This window comes from Balaenoptera physalus (assembly GCF_965194825.1).
Source record: "Balaenoptera physalus genome assembly, chromosome: 1".
NCBI lineage: Eukaryota > Metazoa > Chordata > Mammalia > Artiodactyla > Balaenopteridae > Balaenoptera > Balaenoptera physalus.
This window is the reverse complement of record NC_138882.1, coordinates 146,696,196-146,717,925: the sequence shown is the minus strand read 5'-3', so window position 1 is coordinate 146,717,925 and position 21,730 is coordinate 146,696,196. Positions and strand designations below refer to the sequence as shown.

The window sequence follows — 21,730 nt, the reverse complement described above, 5'->3', positions numbered from 1 at the left end:
AAGATGTATATTGTAATCCCAAAAGGAACCATTAAACATAATGCAAAGAGTTATATCTAAAAAGCCAATGAATGGAATACTAAAAAGTATGATTAACTCAAAGAAGGAAGAAAAGGAGGACCAGAGCAACCAAAACATAGATAAAACAAATAGCAAAATGGTAGACCTAAATACAAGCATATCAATAATTACATTAAATATAAATGGACTATACACTTCAAACTAAAGGCATAGATTGTCAAACAATAAAAAAGCAAGAACCGGGGCTTCCCTGGTGGTGCAGTGGTTGAGAATCTGCCTGCCAATGCAGGGGACACGGGTTCGAGCCCCGGTCTGGGAAGACCCCACATGCCGCGGAGCAACTGGGCCCGTGAGCCACAACTACTGAGCCTGCATGTCTGGAGCCTGTGCTCCGCAACAAGAGAGGCCACGACAGTGAGAGGCCCACACGCCGCGATGAAGAGTGGCCCCTGCTCGCCGCAACTAGAGAAAGCCCTCGCACAGAAACGAAGACCCAACGCACCCAATAAATAAATAAAGAAATAAATTTATAAAAAAAAAAAGTCTTTATTGAATTAAAAAAAAAAAAGCAAGAACCTAGTTTATGCCATCTGTAAGAGATGCATTTTAAATACAAAAACTCAAATAGTTTGAAAACAAATGGGCAGAAAAAGATATTCCAAGTGAACAATAACACCTAAGAAAGCTGGAGGGTCTATATTAATGTCAAGCAAAATAATGTCAAACAAAATTAATTCCAGGATATATGCCCAGGAGTAGGATTGCTGAATCATATGGTAATTCTATTTTTAGTTTTCTGAGGAACCTCCATACTATTTTCCACACTGGCTGCACCAACTTACATTCTCACCAACAGTATAGGAGGGTTCCTTTTTCTCCACACCCTCTCCAGCATTTGTTATTTGTAGACTTTTTAACAATGGCCATTCTGACCAGCACGAGGTGGTACCTCACTCTAGTTTTGATTTGTATTTCTCTAATAATTAGCAATGTTGAGCATCTTTTCATGTGCCTATTGGCCATGCACCCCTATGTTCATAGCAGCACTTTTCACAATAGCCAAGACATGGAAACAACCTAAATGTCCATTGACAGATGACCGGATAAAGAAGATGTGGTACATATATACAACGGAATAGTACTCAGACATAAAAAAGAATGAAATAATGCCATTTGCAGCAACATGAATGCAACTAGAGATTATCATACTAGGTGAAGTAAGTCAGAAAGAGAAAGACAAATACCATTTGATATCACTTATATGTGGAATCTAAAATGTGACACAAACCTATCTATGAAACAGAAACAGAAAAAGGGACATAGAGATTAAACTAGTGGTTGCCAAGGGGGAGGGAGGTGGGAGAGGGATTGTGAGTTTGGGATTAGCAGATGCAAACTGGTAGACACAGAATGGATAAACAACAGGGTCCTACTGTGTAGCACAGGGAACTATATGCAATATCCTCTGATAAACCATAATGGAAAAGAATATGAAAAATAAGGGACTTCCCTGATGGTGCAGTGGTTAAGACTGCACGTTGCCAATGCAGGGGGCCCGGGTTTGATCCCTGGTCAGGGAACTAGATCCCACATGCATGCCACAACTAAGAGTTCGCATGCCACAACGAAGTAGCCCATGTGCCACAACTAAGGAGCCTGTAAGCCACAACTAAGAGCCAGCACAACCAAATAAATTAATTTTAAAAAAAAGAATATGGAAAAGAATGCATATATATGTGTAACTGAGTCACTGCTGTACAGCAGTAATTAACACAACATTGTAATTCAACTATACTTCAATAAAAAAATTAAAAAAAATTAATGCCAAACAAAAAATACTTCAGAGTATTGCTATAGAGACAAATAAAAAAATACTTCACAATAATCAACCAGTTCAATAAGAGGATAAAAGAATCCCACATGCGTATGCACCTATAGAGAGCTTCAAAATTCAGGAAGCAGAAACTAACAGAACTGAAAGAAAAAATAGACAAATCCACAGTCATAGTTAAAGATTTCAAAACTCTGTACTCAATAGCAAGTAGACAAAAATTCAGAAGATATAGAAGACTTGAATGACTCTATAAAGTACCTTAACTTAATTGATATTTATAGAATATACACTCAGCAAATACTGAATACACATTTTTTCAAGTGATGGAACAGTCACCAAAATAGACCAAATGATACACCACAAAATAAGTCCCAACAGAGTTGAAAAAATTAAATTCTCACAGAGTATATTCTCTGACCATGAAATAATTAATTAGAAGTAAACATTTAGACAAACTCCAAATACCTGGATATTAAATGACTCACTTCTGAACAACACATGGATGAAAGAAGAAATCACAATGGAAATTTTAGAAAATATTCTGACTTAACTGAAAATAAAAATGCAACATATCAAAATCTGTGTCTAGGTAAAACAATGCAGAGTGGGAAATTTAGAGCTTTAAATGCTATTCTAAACAAGAAGAAAGTCTAAAACCAATGACCTAAGCGCCTACCTTAGAAAACTAGAGAAAGAGTAAATTAAACACAAAGTAGAAAAATTAGATTTCATAAAAATTTTAAACTTTTATTATTCAAAACACACTATAAAAAAATAAAGCAAGTCACAGAATAAGAGAAAATATTTGCACAAATATTTGACAAAGGACTTATATCCAGCATATGTATAAAGAACTCTTACAATGTAAGAATAAGAAGACAACTCAATTTAAAACTGAGTAAAGGGCTTCCCTGGTGGCGCAGTGGTTGAGAATCTGCCTGCTAATGCAGGGGACACGGGTTCGAGCCCTGGTCTGGGAAGATCCCACATGCCGCGGAGCAACTAGGCCCGTGAGCCACAACTACTGAGCCTGCGCGTCTGGAGCCTGTGCCCCGCAACGGGAGGGGCCGCGATAGCAAAAGGCCCGCGCACCGCGATGAAGAGCGGCCCCCGCACTGCGATGAAGAGTGGCCCCCACTTGCCGCAACTAGAGAAAGCCCTCACACGAAAACTAAGAGACCCAACACAGTCATAAATAAATAAATAAAATAAATAAATAAAGTATTAAAACTGAGTAAAATATCTAAAAAGACAGTTAACAAAAGAAGATACATGAATGGCCAGTACACACATGAACATACACTCCACAGCATTAGTCATTAAGAAATACAAATTAAAAATATAAACAGAGTAAAAACATCCGAAATAGGGCCAGGACGAGAAAACAACTATGTGTTACTTATAAGAGACACACACATAAGAACACAGAAAACTTGAAAATAAAAGAATGGAGTAAGATACGACAGGCTAGCACTAACCTAAAGAAAGCTGTCACAACAATACCAATAAAGGAAAAAGAGAACTTCAGGCGAGAAGCATTACTAGAGACAAAGAGGGATTACATATTGATAAAAGGATCAAGCTACCAGTAAACTCTAACAATCCTATATGAGTATGCTAAAAATAGTATTAAAATATAAAAAGCAAAAATTAATAGAACTAAAAGGAAAAACAGAAAAATACAGAATCACGAGAGACTAACCTCTCTTGGTAACTAGAAAAATAAAAGCAGAGAAAAAAATTCAGCAAGGATATAGATGATCTGAAACAACAGATTTAACAAACTTGACAAAATTGACATACGTAGAACACTGCACCCACAATGGCAGAATCCACTTTCAAGTGCATACCATTTTAACAAACTTGGTAACATGCTGAGCCATAAAGCAAAACTGAACAAATTTGAAAGAATTCACCATTCAGTATATTCTCCCATCAGACTGTAATTAAGCTAGACATCAAAAACAAAAGGTAAATGTTTAGAAATCAAGGAATGTTTAGAAACTAAGGAACCCAACAAATGTTTAGAAACTAAGGAATATACTTCTAAACAACCCATGGGTCAAAGAAGAAATTACAATGAAAACAAGAATATTTTAAACTGAAGAAAACAAAAACATATCAACACTTGCAATATGACGAGATATTCCAAAAAGAAAACAGCTAGGCATAAATGTATACATTCGAAAAGAAAATGACAAATCAATGACATAAAATCAATGACATAAGTATCTATCTTAAGAAGTTAGGAAGAACAGCAGATAAAGCTCAAAGCACAAGGAAATAAAGATAACAATAGTAACTGAAACAATAGAAAACAAACATAGAATAGAGAAAATAAGCAAAGCCAAAACATCTTTTTGAAAAGATTAATGAACGTAATAAAATCTAGCAAAAAGACAAAGCATATATCACCAATACTAGGAACAAAGGGGACATTTTTAAAATATATCTGTAGAATGCAGGAATCCTTGAGACATTAAAGATATATGAAGAGTATATCAAAACAACTTTATACCAATAATACTGAAAGTTTAAACAAAACCTAAGTTTCTAGAAAAACAAAACTTATGAAAACTGACACAAAAATATAAAAATCTGTATAGTAGTTCTACATCTATTAAAGAGTAGTTCCACATCTATTGAATCCATAATTAAAGACCCTTCCACAAAGAAATGTGTAGGCCCATATGGTTTTACCTATGAATTCTCCAAATATTGAAAAAATAAATATCACTATTCTTACACAAACTCTTACAAAGAAGAAGGAACACTACCCAACGCTTTTTATGAGATCAGCATAATGTTGATACCAAAACCTGACAAGACATTACAAGAAAATTCCAAGCCACTACCTCCTATGAACACAGAAACATTCTAAACTAAACATTAGCAGACCAACACTAGCAATACATTAAAAGGTTAATATAATTGACAAAATTGATTTATTTCAAAAATAAAAAATTGTCATTTTTTAAACAAAAAAAAATTATTGTAATTTGCCACATTAACAGATTAAAGGAGAAAAACTATATAATCATCAATAAGTGCAGAAAAGCCATTTGAAAAACATAACATTCATAATTTTTAAAAATCTCTTAGCATATTAGAAATAGACGGGAAACTCTTACCTGACAAAAGTCAGGTTTAAAAAAAGCTTACAACAAACATCAGAATTAATGGTGAAATACTGAATGCTTTTCCACTAAGATCAGGAAGAAACAAAGGTGCCCACCATCAACACTGTGCTGAAGTTTCTGGCCATTGCAATTAGGTAAAAAAAAAAAAAAAAAGGAAGTATACAGAATGGAAAGGAAGCAATAAAGCTGTCATTATTCTCAGACAGCATAACTATGTATATGTAAAAATCTAAAAGAATCTACACACTATTAGAATTAAGTGAATTTATTTAGCAAGGTTGCTGGATACAAAGTCAATGATAAAAACAAACTATTTCTATATATAGGCAAATTTATTTTTTCAATGACATTGTTTATAACAACATCAAAAATGTCAAACACTTCGCAATAAATCTAACAAAAGATGTATAAGTCCTATACACACAAAAAAATTTCAAAACATCACTGAAAGAAATTAAAGAACATCTAAATAAATGGACAAATATACCATCCATGGATTGGAAGACTCAATACTGTTGACACTAGTCAGCTGTCCCCATATTGATCTATATTCGATGCACACAATTCCAATCAAAATCCCAGGCATGTTTTTGTACAGGTATGTGATTTGACAAGCTGATTCTGAAATTTATATGAAAAAGCAAAGGACCAAGAATAGCCAAGTCAATATTGCAGAACAACATTGGAGGACAGAAATCAAGATATCAAGATATCAGATATCGAGACTTATTACACAGCTACAATGACAATGTGGTATTGGCTCAAAGATAAATAACAGGCCAATGGAATACAACAGGGAGTCCAGAAACAGACTTACATATAGCCTCCCACATTGATGACAAAGAGACACTGAAGTATAGTGGAGAAAAGATAAACTCTTCAATAAATAGTGCTGAGTCTATTAGATAACCACATGGGAAAAAAATTATCTTGACCTCCTCCTTATATTTAACAAAACAATAAAACTTCTTGGAAATAAAACAGGAACAATTTACTGAAATAAGCAAAGATTTCTTTATCAGAACACAGAATGCACTTACCTAGAGGGAAAATTTCACAGACTGTAGTACATTAAAATTAGGAAATTCTTGATAGAGCCAATCTGTGGCCCATCATTTGGGAACCTCTTAATCTATGCAGTCTGATAATTCACTTAATTCTACTTATGTAACATTCAAAGAACACTGCTTTTGTGAATGAGTAGTATCTTCCTTTATGAAATTAAATCCATAAAACTCATAATGAGAAATTCAGATAATAGTAATTTTCAATAGTTAGGACTATTAATAACTACTGAAAACTCAACAAAGAATCAAATACAATTTGAATTTAATATGTGAAGTGGCATTGTTTTCACTCATTTTTAAAAATGCAGTTTTACTTTTAATGTTAAATCCTACTAATAATACGCAGTTATCACAGGTGATTAAAAACAGCAGACAGGGGCTTCCCTGGTGGCGCAGTGGTTGAGAATCTGCCTGCCAATGCAGGGGACACGGGTTCGAGCCCTGGTCTGGGAAGATCCCACATGCCACGGAGCAACTAGGCCCGTGAGCCACAATTACTGAGCCTGCGCGTCTGGAGCCTGTACTCCGCAACAAGGCCGCGATAATGAGAGGCCTGTGCACCGCGATGAAGAATGGCCCCCACTTGCCACAACTAGAGAAAGCCCTCGCACAGAAACGAAGACCCAACACAGCCATAAATAAATAAATAAACCCAAAGTTTAAAAAAAAAAAAAAAAAAAAAAAAAACAGCAGACAGGCAAGAAGTGCCCTGTTAGGTAGATATGAACACAGCCAACGTAAACCAGAGTAAAGGCCCAGAGCTGCTCTCGGTGGCTAGCAAAAATAAGCCATCTGCTGCAACAAAAATAATCTGAAAGGTACAGAGTAATAAGCCTGCTCTTCTATCGTTTATTAAATGGTGAAAATTCAGGTTGCTTAGCCAGGAATATAGCTACGGTAAGATAAACCTTTCTCCAAGTGGGGAAAAACAGCTACACATCATCTTACTTACTCAAAAAGCCTCCTTAGATCAGCAAACTAAGGGAAAGGAGTAAAATAAAGATAGCAATAGCTTCCAGAGGGCACAGACTTAAAAAGGTATTAATGAAAAATTATATATAGTCCAACTTTCGTTCTATGCCCATGCCAAACCTCATTAAGATGATACACATTTATCTTTTACTATGTGAAGGACACTGTGTATTCTCAACTACTAAATATTTTACCTTTGCAGCAAGTTGTAGTCCAATTTTGTCAGCTTCAGCCTCCAGTGTTCTACTATATGGTCTATCAAACATAAACTAAGATGAAATAAGAAAGAAAACTTCCATTAAGGCTATTTCATAACAAAAGGAGCAAAAAATGAGATTGTAAAAATTAATTTCATGAAGTACCTAGGATATAGTTTTTATGCTCTCCATGATTAACATTTAAAGAACACCATGGTATAAAACAAAGTGCAGCCTTTATTTCCTCCATCAGAGATTAATATTTTTAAAACATGGAAAGAATAGGAAAAAACCATGCCTGCAAACTTTTGGAGAGTCCACAGTATCATACAGTGGACTTCTATTTTTCCAATTATAATCTCTACTTACTATGTAGAGGATTCCCTAAGAAAGCTTATTGATGCAGGATTTTTAATATGACCAAGGAACATTGTGATCTTGCAGTTTTAAAAGAAAATTGAAAAACTATAGCTATATAATAGCCAGTGACACTACTAGAGGATTTATTTCAGTTAGAAAATTAACCATATAGCAGAATGTTCTTTCTTTGACATATTATCTTAATTTCCTCTTTGATTTCTAAGTATTGATTAGTTAGGAAAATGAATTTTTCTTCCAACTTCAATAAAAGAATACAAATAGATATTATAACTGTAATTTTCCTAATTACTTGTATTTATGTGAATGCTTTCCAGTTAAATACTAATTTTCAGTAAGTACTAAAACTTTGTAGAAGATGGATCAATAGGCAGGATTTTTGAGAGAAGAGCTATTAATTGGGGAAGCAATTTTTCAGAGGTAGCTGCATGTCAGTAATGGCTAGAAATAGTAAAATCAATCTAATCCACTGTATATGACCATGAGATATGACTTGCTTCCTTCTCGATCATGTCTGTTTTAGGTTGCTGAACTATATTATATAGTGTCTGCACTTTCCATAAGCAGTCTGCAGGTGTCCCAACGAATCTGCCGGTAGTATAACCAATTTAAAACATTGGCTTTAAAAGGAAAGAAATGTGTTCAAGCCCAAATGCTGATGTGTATTAACTATTAGTTCTGGGCTAATTTTTTAACCCCTCTAAGCCCAATAGCATCATATGTAAAATGGAGCAGTAACAGTACCAAACTCTTAGAGTTGCAGAGAGGATAAAATGAGCAAATAATAGTAACTCCCATTTGTTGAGTCCTTACTTGGTACCAGGTACTGTGCTAAATGCTTTCAATCAGTGGTTCTTAACTGGACGTGATATTGTCCCTCAGGGACATTTGGAAATGTCTGGAGATATTTTTGATTGTCACAACTGGGGTTGGGGAGAGAGGGGGGAGTGCTACTGGCGTCTAGTGGGTAGAGGCCAGATGTGTAGAGGCATCTAGACGTGTAGAAGCCACTGAACATTCTGCAATGCAGAGGACAATTCCCCACAACAAAGAATTATCTTGTCAATTCTTTGTCAATTCAAAATGTCAATAGTGCCTATATTGAGAAATGCTGCTTTAAATGTATAATTAAACCCGCAATAATGCTTTGAGTTAGCCACTACTATTATCCAAACTTACAGATAAAGAAACTGAAACCTATAATAAGTGAAGTAACCTGCTGAAGTTCTATAAAATTTAGGTCTAATAGAGATTAAATTCAAACACAGATCCATCTGATCAGAGCCTGTATTCTTAACCCCTGTACAAAATTAATCTATAATGTTTATCCTAGTGCCTACAATACAGTAAGTACTCAATAAATGTTAGCTACTATAATCATTAGTAATAGCTCTCAAAACCCTACCTGGTAGCGCTCTATGAGGGCTGCTACATTGTACCCAGACAGTTAAGTGAGGGCCCCCTACTTCTTCCTTCCTCTCTTCCTTTCTCTGACAAAAAAATGTCAGCAATTCCCCCTCAAGAACTTCACTATCAGCATTCCCCTCTACTCTCCAATCACAATGAGCAAGCTTCTAGAGAAAGAAATATTTCCTTGTCACCAAAATTACTGGGAGGGGGCCTTGATTTAGGGAAAAAGACTTCAAACAGAAGTAATCCTTACTTCATTTTCAGTTTAATTATTAAAGAATTATACTCAAATAGCAGGATCATCAAGTATTTCAAGGGAGAAACAGCTTCCAGTTATCTTTCTTAAGACTTAATCTCCTGATTCCATTACAGAAAAAGCTATATATTGATAAATGGGGGGGAAACTACATTACCTTCTTTGACTTCCCAGCACATTAATGATAAAAATAAAATTCAAAATATGAGATTCTATAATCTAAGCAATAACCATTCTTTCTTTTTCCGTTTAAGAATCTTTATTTCAATATAAATGAAACCAAATGATATGCTAACACTGAATAAAAGACTTAGTTATTCAATTTCTAAAGCAATTTGCCTCAAAGAATTTTATACATTGGATTTAAACAGCACCCAGATGGCACTCTGATGTGTGCTCCACAAATCACTGAATAAACAAATAACAGATTGTTCCTAAATAACCAAACCTCCCAGGACAAGAAGAAATATCTGACGAAGGACATAAAATAAAATAACTAATGATAGTTAAACAAAGCAAATATTAAGATTGCAAGACCTCCTTTCAGTAGTGTACCGTTTTGAACAAGATGGAGGACTCAACAACTTTTATCAGATGACTATCATTATGCATAAGTACTAAAAACAAAATTAACAAACACCTATTAAGACTGTCCTTTCAGTATTTTCCAGGCAACATTAATTTAACTGGGAGTGAGGAGATGAGGGTCGTCAAGCAGCTTCTGCCAACCCTGCGCCCATAAAAGTTTACAGGTTTTAAGAGTTCTCCATTAAAATGCAAATAATTTGGGGGAAGGAGGAGTCATCCAGTGAGTACACCACTGTTACTAGGAGACAAAAGGGGAACGTCTGAAGGTAAAGCAACAGAAGGAAAGAAAGGGTTGTGACTGGGTTTCTCTCTGTAAGAACAATAACTATGAAAAAAAAAAAATGCTAGCCAAAAGTTGCCAAGCCCTTCTAACCCATCTATCTCCATCATGTAAGAGATGTAGTATTTTCTAATTTGAATGCTCATTATTAAGAATATCCCCTAAAAATAAGAAGACGTAAGACACTAAAAATTAGCACCCGTTTTTCATGATAAGATTCATGATAAGGTATGAAAACATTTCTGGTACTTTTTCCTTTACAGTAATATTAAAATGTTCTCACCACAGGCCATTGCAAATTCAACTTATTGTCTCAGACTTACCTCCTGCAATTTAGACTGAATCCATTGGCCCAGAAGTGCGAAACTATCTCGAGGACAAATGGCCCAAATCATTGTGAGAAAAATCAGACCTAGGAAATCCAGGAAATGAACCAAGCTAGCCTTTTCTGCCTGAGAAAAATCAAAATAATGAAAATTACACTTAATAAATTCAGATAGTACATGCTTACATTTTCTAGTTCATCGTGTGTAATCACATTAAATAATTACGTGTTTAACTGAACTTCGCCAAGTAAGATTGCAAATTCTTTTTCTTCCGTGTGCTTTATCCTTTCCCAGTCTGTTTTTCCCATCTCTTGCTTACATAGTTATGCATTCATTTATTCATTTAACTAATATCTACTTGAGCCACTACCACCATTCAGATACAATGACAGGTTCATTAACCTACAGTGTCTTATACTAACAAGCATAATAATCTTGTAAAATAGGTACAATTGTTCCCTATTTTATAGATAAACTAAGATGAAGAGAGATTAAAAGAGTTGCCCAAATTCACAAAGCAATTAGTAAAAGAACAAGGAATCAAACCCAGGAAGTTACAGTTTCTAATACAGTCACTAAATCTTTTTAAAAAATCAAATAAATGTGTTTATTATGCTTATACTTTTAGACAAGGACCAAATACTACCTAACATATGAAGCAGTTAAAACAAGGAACAATTCAGGAAAATATTAGAAATTTATTTTTTAAATAAAAGTCTTTTGACTTCATGACCTAATATGTGAAGAGTCATGCAAGTTTGCAACTTTATCAGCCTGGTATTTCCCACCAGGAAATTTAGTTATATGATTTTTTGTATTTACTTATAGCAGTAACCAAAAAATGTTTTACTTAAAATAGTTGTTTGGAGTAGTAATATCTAAATATAAGTTTAATGCACTGGACTGTTCATTGTTCCTCACTAAAGTTGCTTAATAAATGTTATTGTAATGCTGATACTGATAATATAGGAATCATTACTTGAATGTATGAAACATGGCCAACAACTAAAAATAATCACCTAGAATACTTCTTAATAAAATCTGCCCTCACAAAGCATTCTTTGCTTCATTGTAAGACTCATGAAAAACAATTATGGAATTATTTTAGCACTAAATGATGAAGTCATTATAGAAGAGAAAATCCTTGTAATTAATTATTAAAGAATATAATTGTTATTACATAATCTTAGAAAACTAAAAAATTTTTTAAATTTGTATTTGTGAAATAATGAAAACATAAAATGGAGACTCCTAAAAGAGAAAACATAGTATTGACAGTGTCTAAGACCTCTAACAAAGAAATATTAATAACTATTTCCTATTTTTAAGACCATTTGCTTTTTATGTCTTGTCTAATTATTGCTCTTGCACTGATAGAGATGACAACATTATGCTGAATAAGGCACTGGCCTAGAGGCCAGAAAAATTAATGTACTGAAATGAACACCTTTTAAAAACTAAAAATGGCCAAAATTGATTGACTTTGGAGTTATGAAGCCATTTCTAGAAAGACATAACGTATTTCAACTGCTTAGATTTATTCTTGTATGTATCTGTTTAAGGAAAAGATTTTTTTCTATTTTCCTGTAACTCAGAAGAAACAAAGGCGATAATTACTATTTGCACTCTAGAATAGCACAACTTTGGCCCACCTCATCTTTTTGATACTCTAAGGAAAAGACAGAATTTGAGATGACTTTTAGAGGGATTAATAACATTATCATTTCCACTTGAAGTTAATATTACTTTCATTTCTGATATATTCACAATCCTTCCACTATTTACCTTTGTGTTTTCAATTAAAAAATATACCTCTCTCTAATCATGTGAACAAATGAGCCATGCACAATTTTTAATGAATAAAAATAAAAATATGAGTAAACAAATAGATTATTTTTCTAGATTCATACCAAGTCAAACAGATGTATATTCACAAGGGTATAAATCGACCTGAATTCCATGATCTATGAGAAAAGTGCTGCCAACAGCCGGGTAACTGTAGGAAAAGGAAGCAGTGCCAGACTTGCAAACAGAAAACCTTGATTAAAGTTCCAATTCTGCCAGTTTGTCACGTTAGTCATGTTATTTAGAGTCTTTTTAAACATTAGAGACCTCGTATATAATATAGCAGCAGTCCCCAACCTTTTTGGCACCAGGGACCGGTTTCATGAAAAACAATTTTTCCACGGACAGGGTGGGGGGATGGTTCAGGTGGTACTGCGAGCGATGGGGAGCGGCAGATGAAGCTTTGCTCACCCGCCTGCCGCCCACCTCCTGCTGTGCGGCCCAGTACCAGTCGACGACCTGGGGGTTGAGGACCCCTGTAATATAGGGATATTAAATACCTACCTCATGAGGATAGTATTAAAATTATGAATGAGAAGGTATTAAAAAACTCAGTAAAGTGTAAAATGGCAAGGTATCATTATTATTACTCTGCATTAATTATACATGGCATATCATTCTAGACATTTTCAAAGATGCTCTAAGCTATCCTCTGAGAATGAATAAAAAAGTAAGAAAACATTTACCACTTGAATAGTAATATCACTTTCCTACAGTTGATTTTCTGACTAGATTATAAGTATGTTAATAATTATAGGAAGTTTAAAATCTAATTTGAAATAATTACAGGTTGAGAATAATCACTTCTTAGCAAAAAAGACAGGTGATAAAAATAGTATTTAATAGAAACACTAATTATTCAGTAGCAAACACTAAAGACGATAAAAATTCTCAAAATTACCCAATCATACTTTCTCAGGTAACAGAATAAGTCAATTACTAAAAACTAAAATTCCATCATAAAAAATAACTGAAAAGATTCAGTTCTCTAAAAGATTTAACTTGCTAATTTCAAAGGAGTGTTTCAACAACTGAACATTCATTTTAGGTACTTACGGCATGCTCAAGTACTGCGTGTGCTATTTCATGGCCCAGAAGGAAGGATAGCTGATGAATATCAGTCACACTATTTAAAAGCCCAGTGAAGATAAACACTTGTCCATTCTGCACCATAATGAAAATAATGTAAGGAATTAGAACAACATAAAAAACAAGGACGCTAAATTTAACAATTAAAAATTAGGCTGGGTAACATTTACTTACTGGAAGCACAAAGGCATTTATATCTGGGGAATCAACCACGTGAATTATCCAATTGATCTCAGAGATCCCTGGAATATCTTTATTGCATTCAATTAAATGATGAACCACTTCTTTAACAGCCACGTATCGGGCGTCTTTCTCAGTTAGCATATCATTTTTAAATTCTTCCATCCACTGAAAGATTAAAAAGAAAAGTAGTCTCTAAGAGAGTGTTAGTTCTACAAAATGTTTATATTGCTTTAAGTAGTGTTAATATGGCACTTATTGTTGAACACTTTAATTTTTAATTATGTAAAAATATGCACATATTAAATACTCAAAAAATTTCAAATTTGAATTATTTATGCAAAGGCAATCTGGTTTCTCACAAAGGGAATAAATTCTAATAACTAAGATTTTTCATATAAATTGGTTGAAATAAAAATTTCACTCTTCTATTAGCCTATAAACAAATAAAATGCTTAAATATTATTTCTAATTTCCTAAATATTTTAGAAAACAAAACATTGCCTAGAGAACAGTAAGATTTCATATAAGAAAGTAAAATACAAAAGAAAATTACTTTCATAACATACTGAATAGAAAAACACCCTATACTTAATAAGAAAGTTAAACTTCCACCAAAAAAAGGACACTTCATTAACTTTAAAGTGTTTTAGCCAGACAGATTGAAATTACTAAAATTTTAGAACTAATGGGCATATCATTTTCTCTATATTATGCTAATTAAGACTAATCACCATATGAAGACACTTTCTGAAGCTATATTCATGACCCTTTCAAGTGTACTTCGAAAAGTGAGGATGTTCTGAAAATATTAAATTTCCATAAAACGTATAATTTCTTTCATATATGAATCAAGAAGTCCGTAACCTTCCTCCTTGAGATGCATTAAAAACAGATGATTTTATAGAACATGAATTTAAAAGTCTTTATATAGCGGGACTTCCCTGGTGGCACAGTGGTTAAGAATCCGCCTGCCAACGCAAGGGACACGAGTTCGAGCCCTGGTCTGGGAAGATCCCACATGCCACGGAGCCACTAAGCCCGTGTGCCACAACTACTGAAGCCCACGCGCCTAGAGCCCATGTTCCGCAACAAGAGAAATCACTGCAATGAGAAGCCCACACACTGCAATGAAGAGCAGCCCCCGCTCACCGCAACTAGAGAAAGCCCGCGTGCAGCAACGAAGACACAACACAGCCAAAAATAAATAAATAAATAAATTTATTAAAAAAAAAAAAGTCTTTATATAGCGTTTTTTAAAAGCACAAGTCACCAATGTAAACCGTCTGAAACAAAGAAAACCACTGAAGTAGATACAACAAAAAAAATTGTATGTAATTATAGTACTTTATAATAATCCTATAAGAGCATGTGTTTGAATTTTCATAACAAGCAGGTATTACATTAGTAGGCTAAAAAATAAGAAAAAAATATATGTACATGTATATAATTTTTTAAAGCTTCTTAGTGATATAAATGGTAGAAGATAACACTAATTTAACACTAGGCCTTTCTCAATCTTAACAGAACACTTTCCTCAAACTTGCTTCTAACTAGACTATTCTAAGAAACATCTCAAATCTCTTTATAAACTGTATAGAAGAGATTGGTCTTATCTTTATTAAGAACAATCTTTTTAGTGAAAAACCATTATTTCCTTTTTTATGGTAACTTTCCATTAACAAACTCAGAAGCTCAATTGAAATAAAAATATATAAAAATCTAACCATGACAAAGCTGTCAAGTGAGGTTATAAATTCAACAAATATTAATTGAGCACATACAGGCACACCTCAGAGACATTGTGGGTTCAATTCCAGTTCTCGATATCTTTATTGAGATATTCACCACAAAGTGAATATCTTAATAAAGCAAGTCACATGAATTTTTGGTTTCCCAGTGCATACTGTGTGCAACAGCATTATGTCTAAAAAAAACAATGTACATACCTTAAAGAACACTTTATAGCTAAAAAATGCTAACCATCATCTAAGCCTTGAGCTAGTCATAATCTTTTTTGCCTAACAAATATAATAGTAATGAAAAGGCTTGAAATATTGCAAGAATTACCGAAAAGTGACATAGAGATATGAAGTAAGCAAATGCTGTTGGAAAAATGGCACCGATAGACTTGCTTGACACAGGGTTGCCACAAACCTCCAATTTTTAAAAATGCAACATCTGGGGGCTTCCCTGGTGGCGCAGTGGTTGAGAATCTGCCTGCCAGTGCAGGGAACATGGGTTCGAGCCCTGGTCTGGGAGGATCCCACATGCCGCGGAGCAACTAGGCCAGTGAGCCATAATTACCGAGCCTGCGCGTCTGGAGCCTGTGCTCCGCGACAAGAGAGGCCCCGACAGTGAGAGGCCCGCGCACTGCGATGAAGAGTGGTCCCTGCTCGCTGCAACTAGAGAAAGCCCTCACGCAGAAACGAAGACCCAACACAGCCAAAAATAAATAAATAAATAAATAAATAAAAATTTTAAAAAAAAATGCAACATCTGTAAAGTGTAATAAAGCGAAGAACAGTAAGATGAGGTTTGTCTATACTGTTTATGTGCCAAGCATGAGATATAGAAAGATGATCTGTCCTCAGGGAACTCACTAGTGGTATAAAATGTTTAACTACTTGAGTGACTATACTTTCCAAGGAGGTATGACTTCTGAATTCCAACTTTATTTTGCATTCAAAAAATATAACAAATAGCCAAAATTGATGTGCGGTGGGGGGGTGGGGGGGGAATATCTTATTCTACTTTATTTTCAAGGTACAAAAATTCAAATTACAGATCTATTTATTCAAAAAATATATACTAAGCACTACTTTGTACACTGTGCCAGTACTTAAGATGAAATGATAAACAGAATAGACAGGGTCTCTGACCCCCTGGAGCTAGTCTAGAAAGGGAGACAGATCAACAAATAAATAATTATGCAAATAATTATGGTGTTACCCTCATGATAAGTGTTTTAAAAGAAAAGGACAGTATGCAAAGAGAAAAGTGGGAGACCCAGCCCCAAAATAGCCAAGCACAGAACATAGCTACAAATGACTAATTCATAATGCAGTCTGTATGAAGGATACCCCCTAGAGCCTAACGTAGCCACCCTGCCTAACCCAGTCAGGATAATCAAGGAAGGCTTTCCTGAGAAAGTGACATTTAAGGTGACATGGGATGTGCAGGAGTTAGCTGGGTGATCCAGAGGAAAGGCAATGTAGGCAGTAGGAATACTAAGCATGAAAGGTCTGAGACCTTTTGGAAAAAATGCTGATTTGCTATCAGAGATTAAAATTAAAAACTAGTGCATCTTTCATATTTAAGAAACTTTCCTCCTTTGAGTATTACATCAAGCAATGTAGTTAAAAACAATTCTTTCTACTTACTGCTTCATATTCCAGTTCTGATAAAAGTCTGAAATGTTCTTTCCCCAGTAATAGAAGCTTGCTCCTTCCTGTGACTGGACTCACTTCCAGGTGTGTAAAATAAAATACTACAAAAAGCAATCCAAAACTACTCAAACCGAGGAATAACTTCCATTTATTCTTCCTTACACTTTCTTTAAATAGTTCCTTTTTGTTAGGAGGAAGTGCCTGCCACCATTTCCTTATGCCCCTAGAGCAAAAAGAAAAATTCAAAGTTCTGATAATAGAATCAGTACATATCACCAAAACTTAATGCTTATGCTAAAATTCTGTCATCAAATACTCAAATTTTTATATTTTTCTGTATAGATGGCTTTTTCAGTTTTTAAAAATTCTTAGCTAAATGATGAAAAAGTAATCAATTATATGGAGCTATAGTTAAAAATTCTAATGCTCATTTGAATTTTCTTCAGTTATTTTAAAGGTAAACGCTAAATGAGAAGCTGTTTTACTATAACTACCATTAACATTTATTGACTGTTTAGCACGTTCAAGGTACTCTTCTAATGCTATACGTATATCATCTCATTTAATCTTCATAAAAATCCTGTTACAGAAGAGAAAATGGAGACTTAGAGAAGTTAAACAATTTATACAAGGTTGTAGAGTTAATAAGAGGAAAATGAGGCAAGGAAGGCAATATAATAGGGATGAACTGCCCAAATAAACATCTGAAGGCGTTACGGTACAACAAATCTATACCTTTAACCACCACTGCCCCCACTGCTCGTCAGACATCTGACACAATCTGCCAGTACTTCAGTAAGGTACAAGGGAAACTATCTCAGCACTGATTATAGAAACAAGTATTGCTCAGTAGCAGAAACCCCACTAACCCCTCAAGAACATGACAAAGGAGAGGTAATAAAAAGAGCATAAGCACTGTAAATACGGAAATGAGAGATTTTATAGATAACATCTGGGGAGGTCCAATTCTACCAGGCAACAATATACTCTGCTGCTTTTTAGGGTTCATGGACATTTTGACAACCAGTAATGTTTTCAGCACTGGAACAGAACTTTTTCCCTATGAGTTCATCTGTGAAATTACAACAAGAATTTAAAATATATACATCATTCTCTTGACAAAATTTATTTTATAAAATAACTTCTTTATCTTAATCTTGTTAAGTGACACACCTAAAATGCCTTTAAAGTGTTTCAACCTAAAAAGATTCAGATCAAACTATGAAGTATACTTATTTCCAACTTAAAAGTTTATGACATTATTATTTACAATGTATGAAAACATATCCTAAAATAAAATTTTAGGTGATTTACTATAGTAATATCAACAAAAGGTTAAAAATAAATAAATAATTTAAAAGGATGAAAAAGTGTTATTGGCCCAAGAACCTGGGCTGAGTTGTGACAAAGATTCTCTCCTCCCCCAAACTCTACTCAGACTCCCCTGAACTCTTTTTCAAATAGGCCTTGTCTTTTGGACTGCTGTGTTCATCTCTGCACTGTCCAATTTTAGCAAGAATCCTGCTAGGTCAATTAAGTCAGAATCCCTCATCCTCCATATCTGATCACAATACCCAATCTGTCCTTATCATTCATCATCCCCCAGGTGATATCTGATCACCCTCACTTGCCTTCAGCAATAACTCTAGTAGGTCAGTTTGGGTGGAATCCCCCCTTGCTCCTGATGTTTCCTCTCTGTAGTTTTCCATCTACCAACCCCCCGCCCTGCCCACATAGCCCATGGTGTATTCAGAGCTGACTCTGGTTCTATACTGAGGTCTCTTTTCTCCTACTGCAGAAGTTCTGAATAAAATCTGTTTTTACTTCTTTAACTACTGTATAGCTCTGGCTTTCTTTGATAGTAGTTACTTAAATTGAGAGCTAAATTAGCTGTATATTTTCTGAGTGCCAAAGCCTAGTCATAAAGAACACAATAAATTACAGAGTACAGGTCCTCGATTTTTGATAAAAAGAAAACTGGGTTGGTTAGCATGGAAGTAAGAAGGCTAGAAGGCACTTCATAGTTATCAAACATAAGAAAAGTTTATAAGGAGACAATGCTTAACTTTACCTTTCTTCAATCTTCATGGAGCAAATAAGAGAAAACAGAATTATGAAGGGGAGTTTTAAATTAAATATGAAGTATCACTTAGCTGTAAAAACATTAAGTATTATAAAGGATCACAAAGAGAAAATAAAGATTTGTCGGAAACAGAATAGAAAAATAAACAAACAAATAATAAATACTAATTAAGAGTTAACGTGGCTAGGAATGAGCCCTTTCTTAAGTAAGCAAAGTTCTTCAGTTTCATGATCCATTGTCTCAAATTCCGTGAACTAAAAAGGAATGCTTGTAAGTACAGTTCTTATACGTGAGTTATAACAAACATTTCTGATTCTTGTAATCATAAATATAAGACCTTTTAAATAGTGTCTATATAAAATATACAAGAATAACTTTTAAAGATCACATTTCTGTACTATAATATGCAATAAATGATTTTAAGATTATTAAGGCATACATAAAAAAACTGAGTAGAACCAACGGTTTAGAAACTGAATTCTGAGCTTATTATGGGAGGGAAATCTATCAAGTTTTCTTTAAAAGTGAGTTTTACAGATACTTTTTAAGGGTTTATATTTTAAAGAGCATTTCACCTGCCCACAATGATAGCCAGTAGCTTCTGCACTGGTTTAAGAATCATCAACAAGAGAGGAACCGGAGCAGCATGAAACCGCGGAGAAGTATGGAAACTCCTGATGTCTCTTGTGGGTAAACAGTTTAGAGGATGCACCACTGAAAGAGCAGGAACTACTGGAACGTCTTTCATCAGTAGCTGTCTTGAAAAAGAGTTATTCCATGCAGTACATTTTTGGGTAATCATCCAAATTTCCTTACTTCTGGTGCTCAAGAGGCAGCCTGTTCTTTTGTTATTAAAAGTCCTATAGAAATGAAAGTTTTCAGGCAGAAATGTCCATCTATCACCCTGATTTACTCCCAGGCCCAGAGACTTATTTACTATATTGTTAATTTTCACTTGATGACAGTCCAGTGAGGTTACAGCTTGTGTGTTACATTTTCTCCAGCTGGTCAGTAAATTCAATCGGAAGAAAACACAGTTTCTAGCAGCAAACTGCAGTCCACAGATGAAGCTCATCTTTGTTTTGCTTGATTATCTGGAACACAAAATATAAACTATAAATATCTAAGCAAAATACTTATTACCAAACTGGGAATATAACACTTATGAAAAAGGTGTTCTTCCTTTAACACATCTCCGACTAAATTACCTTGGGTTTCTACTCACTGCCCCCTGCACCAACTCCTCTTAACAATAAAAACCAAAGAGGTTTTACTAACTTTTAACTCAACAACATGTACTTTCAAAATCTGGATTTTTTTCTTCTTTTCATTTTTTAATTTTAGTTGGGGGAGTCTATTTTTATTTTAACAGCTATATTATTTGGGGAATAAGGAATGGATTAAATAAAAACAGCACTAAGTTTCAGCAATTGGCAGTAATGGGGGGAAAGAGTATTTAATGGAATAGTAAAGTCTAACATAAAATGCATTTTTAAAAATACAGATTTGTGGGACTTCCCTGGTGGTCCAGTGGTAAAGAATCCGCCTTACAATGCAGGGGAAGCAGGTTCGATCCCTGCTCCAGGAACTAAGATCCCACATGCCACGGGGTAACTAAGCCCGCCCGCAAGACACAACTACTGAGCCCGTGTGTCTCAACTAGAGCCCACTGTGCCACAATTACAGAGCCCACGTGCCCTGGTGCCCGAGCACTACAACCTGAGAGAGAAAACCCGCACGTCACAACTAGAGAGAAGCCTGCACACCACAACAAAAGATCCTGCACACCTCAACAAAGACCCTGTGTGCCGCAACTAAGACCTGACGCAGCCAAAAAAATAAATAAAATAAATAAAATAAATAAATATTTTTTTAAAAACCTAAAAAAAAATGCAAAAATAAATAAATAGAAATAAAATACAAATTTGTTCCGTTCAAATATAATACTGGCACTTCTGATTCAGGTCAATACAGAGTAAAAGGGACTTGTCCTGTCACTGAAAATAACCAAAAAAACAGACAGAATATGAAGACCTAAACAGACATTTTTCCAAAGAAGACACATAGATGGCCAACAGGCACATGAAAAGATGCTCGACATCGCTAATTATTACAGAAATGCAAATCAAAACCACAATGAAGTATCACCTCACACTGGTCAGAATGGCCATCGCCAAAAAGTCTACAAATAATAAATGCTGGAGAGGGTGTGGAAAAAAGGGAACCCTCCTACACTGTTGGTGGGAATGTAAGTCAGTGCAGCCACTATGGAGAACAGTATGGAGCTTCCTTAAACTAATAGAGCTACCATATGATCCAGCAATCCCACTCCTTGGTACATATTCATAAAAGACGAAAACCCGAATTCAAAAAGCTACATGCACCCCAATGTTCATAGCAGCACTATTTGCAACAGCCAAGCCATGGAAACAACCCAAGTGCCCATCAACACAATGGAATATTACTCAGCCATAAAACAGAATGAAATACTGCCATTTGCAGCAAGATGGATGGACCTAGAGAATATTATACTTAGTGAAATAAGTCAAATATTATATATCATGTATATTTAGAATCCAAAAAAATAATACAAATGAGTCTATATACAAAACAGAAACAAATTCACAGACATAGGAAACAAACTTGTGGTTGTTGGGGAAAGGGAGGGGGGAGGG

General features: G+C 34.7%; 1 protein-coding gene across 9 annotated transcripts in view; it reads right to left on the bottom strand.

The window, feature by feature from the left end:
* The window catches only part of OMA1 (OMA1 zinc metallopeptidase), a 91,679-nt gene that overhangs the window by 54,298 nt on the left and 15,651 nt on the right, over nt 1–21,730 (bottom strand). For 6 of the 9 annotated variants that reach the window (XM_082419225.1, XM_082419224.1, XM_082419226.1 and 3 more), the window contains exons 2-7: nt 19,631–20,149; nt 16,967–17,195; nt 13,578–13,751; nt 13,371–13,478; nt 10,467–10,595; nt 7,229–7,303 (exon numbers count right to left, since the gene is read on the bottom strand). In XM_082419225.1, the coding sequence (XP_082275351.1) occupies nt 7,229–7,303; nt 10,467–10,595; nt 13,371–13,478; nt 13,578–13,751; nt 16,967–17,195; nt 19,631–20,130 (1,215 nt within the window). In that variant the 5' untranslated portion in view covers nt 20,131–20,149. Of the gene's footprint in view, nt 1–587; nt 5,617–7,228; nt 7,304–10,466; nt 10,596–13,370; nt 13,479–13,577; nt 13,752–16,966; nt 17,196–19,630; nt 20,150–21,730 lie in introns of those variants that run through there. The other 3 variants (XR_014252267.1, XM_082419228.1, XM_082419229.1) reach the window with 3 other exon arrangements.